Source organism: Macrobrachium nipponense, chromosome 15, assembly GCF_015104395.2.
Source record: "Macrobrachium nipponense isolate FS-2020 chromosome 15, ASM1510439v2, whole genome shotgun sequence".
Taxonomy (NCBI): domain Eukaryota; kingdom Metazoa; phylum Arthropoda; class Malacostraca; order Decapoda; family Palaemonidae; genus Macrobrachium; species Macrobrachium nipponense.
This window is the reverse complement of record NC_087208.1, coordinates 60,368,100-60,373,099: the sequence shown is the minus strand read 5'-3', so window position 1 is coordinate 60,373,099 and position 5,000 is coordinate 60,368,100. Positions and strand designations below refer to the sequence as shown.

General features: G+C 37.4%; 2 protein-coding genes across 2 annotated transcripts in view; one reads left to right on the top strand and one right to left on the bottom strand.

The window, feature by feature from the left end:
- The window catches only part of LOC135226927 (nematocyst expressed protein 4-like), a 7,822-nt gene extending 5,661 nt beyond the window's left edge, over nt 1–2,161 (bottom strand). The window contains exon 1 of the mRNA XM_064266606.1: nt 2,054–2,161. Within this exon, the coding sequence (XP_064122676.1) occupies nt 2,054–2,071 (18 nt within the window). The 5' untranslated portion in view covers nt 2,072–2,161. The remainder of the gene's footprint in view (nt 1–2,053) is intronic.
- The window catches only part of LOC135195001 (tetratricopeptide repeat protein 1-like), a 297,291-nt gene that overhangs the window by 77,424 nt on the left and 214,867 nt on the right, over nt 1–5,000 (top strand). The gene's annotated exons all lie outside the window — the stretch shown is intronic.

Below are 5,000 nucleotides of genomic sequence, written 5' to 3'. Positions count from 1 at the left end.
TGAAACTGACGCCCCTCCTCCTCCTCCTCCTCCGACTTTCTCGCCGCGGCCAGTGACGCAAGGCGTCATAATTCAAGTGCAGATGAGCGTGCGTCATCTTCCGTCATCGACTTGCGAAGGGCTCGTCAGATGCTGGTAACAGTACGGCCTTCTTGTGTAGGCCTTAGACAAATGCGTATTTACTCTTTATGTGATGCGTATTTACATGATTGAAATCAGGCCTGAGGCAAATGCGTATTTACTCTTTATGTGATGCGTATTTACATGATTGAAATCAGGCTTAGGCAAATGCGTATTTACTCTTTATGTGATGCGTATTTACATGATTGAAGTCACTTTCTCGCATCTTTTCCCAAACTGAGAGAGAGAGAGAGGGAAAAGAGAGAGAGAGGGAGCGAGAGAGAGAGAGAGAAGAGAGAGAGAGAGAGAGAGAGAGAGGAAGCCTTACCGCGATTAATTCCACCTTTCATGAGAAGTGGTACATATGGTCAGTTTATGAAATAAAAACTTATTTTCAGTTCACAAATTACTCAAGTAACGAAAAACTTTCGCTCCAATAAAATATGACGTCATCAGAATGAGATCTTCCAATCAGTATTATAACAATACACACACACACACACACACACACACACACACACACACACACACACACACACATATATATATATATATATATATATATATATATATATATATATAATTATATATATATATTACATTTTTTTTACTTCCTCTCTCCTTCCTAATTCACTCCATATTCTTTGGAAGCTTGAATTTCAAGTCAGTGGCCCACATGAGCTAGTGCCATATGAATAGAGTTCATTTACTGAATGGTGGTAATGATAATCTTAGTTCCTGTTGAGAAAAACGATAATATTGAACGATTATTCGAAAGTTAATGTCTAACAATATAGATGGCCGGGCGAAATAGTCCTAAACCAGTTAGACATGTAAGGGAAGGAAAACTGAAGATTATTAAAAAAAAGATAATAATAATAATAACAACAATAATAATTTTGACATTTACCAACGTCACACCGCCCCCCCCCCCCCCCCCCCCATCTATATTGTTAGAGATTAACTGTCGATTAATCGTTCAATATTACAGTTTTCCCCTCAATACGAACTAAAATAACGGAAATACGTTGAGAAATGAGATGAAATATTATAAGAAAAGATACAGGTAGCACTATTGTTATACATTAATTAAAAAATATCCTTATGACGACGTCATAATATACTGGAGCAAAGTTTATTGGTACTTGAGTAATTTGCGAATTAAAAATATATGTATTTAATGTACGGTTTATTATAGTAACGTATGGATGAAAAGTCCTCCAGAAATGATTTAACGTACTCTCTTTGCCGATATAGAAAAATAACGTTTTTATATATATACATTATATATATATATATATATATATATATATATATATATATATATATATATATATATATATCCATATATATATATATATATATATATATATATATATATAATCTGTGTGTGTGCGTGCGCGTGTCTGTGTGTATATATATAATTTTGCATTGATTTCTGATCGCTTTATGACACTCCTAACTTTTTCTTTATTTTTTTATTTATTTATTTGTTTTGTTCATGCTTTAAGACGCGATCAGCTGTTTTCCTGGAATTATTTGTTTATTATTAATGTTTTAGAATGATACTAAAATCCCGTAATTGCTGTTCTGTAAATGAGATCGCTCGAATAATAGATAGATTGAAATTAAAAATGATTTTATTCGTATCGACTAAAAGCACATAAAGTTTTTCAATATGCCGCCTTCAACTTATCAAGGAAATATGAATAGAAAAAGTCGAAACAGAATGTCAGTAAAATCATAAAACTAAAGTTGATCACTTTTGAAAAATAAATGAGAATAATCGAAGTAAAATGGCACTAATAACTTAGTAGCTGAAATCAATCACTTAGCTGACAGAGAATTCACAATCTGCACAATGTAACGATCACTGTATAACGCGGTAAACTTCGAACGATCAAGAATTCACAAACTTTAAAAAAAAACGTACCCTAATAATAGCCGCCATTCCGACAAAAATCAACCCGAAGAACTGTAAAGTATCTCTGGTGTGGCCACGTCAGGTGGGGAGATCTCGGAAGGACTGAATGACTTGCCCGAGTGACCCCTGTGCTTTATATACCAACTGGCCTTTGAGGAGAGACTTCGTCGGTGGGAGGGTGACTACACGAAGGTGGTTTGAGGGAGGAGGCAGGTCTCTACGAAGAGCGTTTGTTGGTGGGAGGTACCTGGCATAGGGGGAGGAGGAGGAAGTTGTAGGAGAGATGGGGTGCTAGTTAAAAAGAGAGAAGGGGGGGCGGGGGGAAGTTTACAAAGAGTGAGAGTGAGATATGAATAGTAATGGCCAGGAAGGACAATTTAAGGGCGTGGTGTGTTGGTGTTCCTCTCTCTCTCTCTCTCTCTCTCTCTCTCTATAGACCTCTTAGGGTGGGGCCTGAAGCTTGCTAGCCGCAGGCTGCTATATCTGTGCGTCTAATTTTGAAAATTCTATTTTAGGCATATCGTTTTTTTATGATTTTTTGTATGTCGGTGACCCCTCTCTGCCATTTTACTTGATTCCAGTGGTTTTTGGTGGCTTTTTTCATCTTTCCATCCGACTTTGGTTGGTTGGTTGGTTTTATAAAGTTTAGGTGTAACACCAAGCACTGGGGCAGCAAAGTCCATTCAGTGCTCACTGTATAACTTTATGAATTTCTAAGATGTGTTTTATCATATAAAACAGGTTTATTTCTTTGAGATAATTTACTATGTTTTGGAGTGGGGCATTTTCTCCCAATAGTTCTTTCAGTGATATATTATATATGTTGTTGGATCTTCGTTTTCTTTCGAATTTATGGCATTCCGTCAGCAGATGACGGACTGTGACCAGAGTACGACAGTGATCACAGTAAGGGGCCTGTCTATCCTCACCTTGCAACATTAAGTAATTGTGTGTAAAGTATGTATGTACTTTTCTTAATCTTGTTAAGAATTATCGATATTGGTCGTGAATTTTTCAAAAGAATTATTTATAGTGGTCGAAAGAATAGACAAACAATGGGTAAAGTCCCCTCGGTAGCAATGATGAGAGTTATTGTGAATGATTGTTATTGTGATTTGCATTAAGATGAACGACGAGGTAGTTCTCATTGATTATGAAAATCGACATTGAAATTAGCAGGAGCGAGACCAATATTTGTGTGATTTTATGTATAAGTTAGTATTTGTCCGATCAGCAGCTTCCCTAGTTTTCCAACTGCTGACTGGGCTTAGCCTTACTTGTATTGCGAACTGCTGACATTTTGATCAGGTTTTACTTAGATTATATTTTTGTAGTTGACAGCTATCATCTTGAAAACAATGACGACTACCTTCCGAGTTAAATCTGTTCAAAGAGGTTAATGAATAGAGAATTTAAAAACTATAAAATAGGAAAAGTGTCAGTTATATCTTTAAAGAATAAAGATTCCGATCGGCGAAACTTCTCGGCCGGTTGAAAATCTGCTCTATTAAAAAAGAATACGTAATAACCATCAGTAAAAAGTGACAGGCTGACAGAACATGTCTACGTAAAGAATCATAAAGATTTCCTTGCTCCATCTCATCTCGAGGGAGCTCCTGCGCGCTGCTGGAAGGAAGAAAGCGACTCTGAGGTGTGTGCGGTCGAGAAGTCGTTAAAAATCGAAGCGGGGAGATTTGTTTGGCGCATGCGTGTGACATAATTACCATCTGGTCAAGCTTTGGAGGCGTTTGTTTACGACGCTCCGATGAGCGTGGAGTCAAGTAAAACGCGCCATGGATGTTTGTTGGGCGAATAGAAGCCTCCCATCTTCTCTTATCATTTTATAACCCCCTACGTAGTGCCGTCAGTGCACCTCATTCGGTGCAATGGAGGCATTACTTAAGGGTCTTTGCGTCGTCCCTCTGGTCCCTAGCTGCAACTACTTTCATTCCTTTTACCGTACCTCCGTTCATATTCTCTTTCTTCTATCTTACTGTCCACCCCTCTCCTAACAATTGTTTCATAGTGCAACTGCTTCGAGGTTTTCCTCCTGTTACACTCTTTCAAACCTGTTAACTGTCAATTTCCGTTTCAGCGCTGAATGGCCTTACTTGCCCCAGTGCTTGGCATAATGCCAAAAATCTATATAAATCAATCTAATCACTTTATACTTTACGCCTTCCCTCCTGTAGAAGGCAATAGATTATTTCTACGAAGAGAAAATTTCTGTTTAAAGTTAAAAGTTGGAGAAGTTTTCCCAAACGGTTTAGGCTTGTAGATCTTCTTTCCTTGAGAAGGAAAACTTTAATAATTGAAACGTAAGTATTTGACGGATATTCTTTGCGTATAGACGGCTACTTGTTAGTGTTGCATCTCCGCAGTCAATATGGTTATATTTTATTATTCTTAGGACTTTCAGTGAAGTTATTGCTTAGATGGGGGAACGAATTCTCTAAAATACCACTTGCGTCCTTGCACCTCCCCTCCCCCTAGAGGGTTAATTAACCGGCAAATAATGGTTAGAGTGCAGTGCTTTTAAATTTCCTGTTATGTGCACGCTAAGCAAAGTCGATTTTGACCTATTTTGAATATTGATTAGAATAACTATACTCTGTTGTTTTTCATCTATCCATCCGCCTGTGGTGTTTTTGCATGGTAACACTGCGTCCCGGGCTTTAGATAGTTACGCTATGTGTAAGTTTTAGGTAAATAAAAGGATATCAGGGTGTACATTTGCAACTGAAAAGTGTTTTCATAATTTACTGTATGCGAATTACACCGTTAATATTCGAAATAGGACATTATTATAATTGTTGAATGTAAGTTGAATGTAACTATCTAAAGTCCGGGACGCAGTGTTACCATACAAAAACACCACAGGCGGATGGACAGATGGAAAAAAAACAGAGTATAAACATGTCTCTTTAGGGGGTTTGACCGAGAGGATAGAATGAAA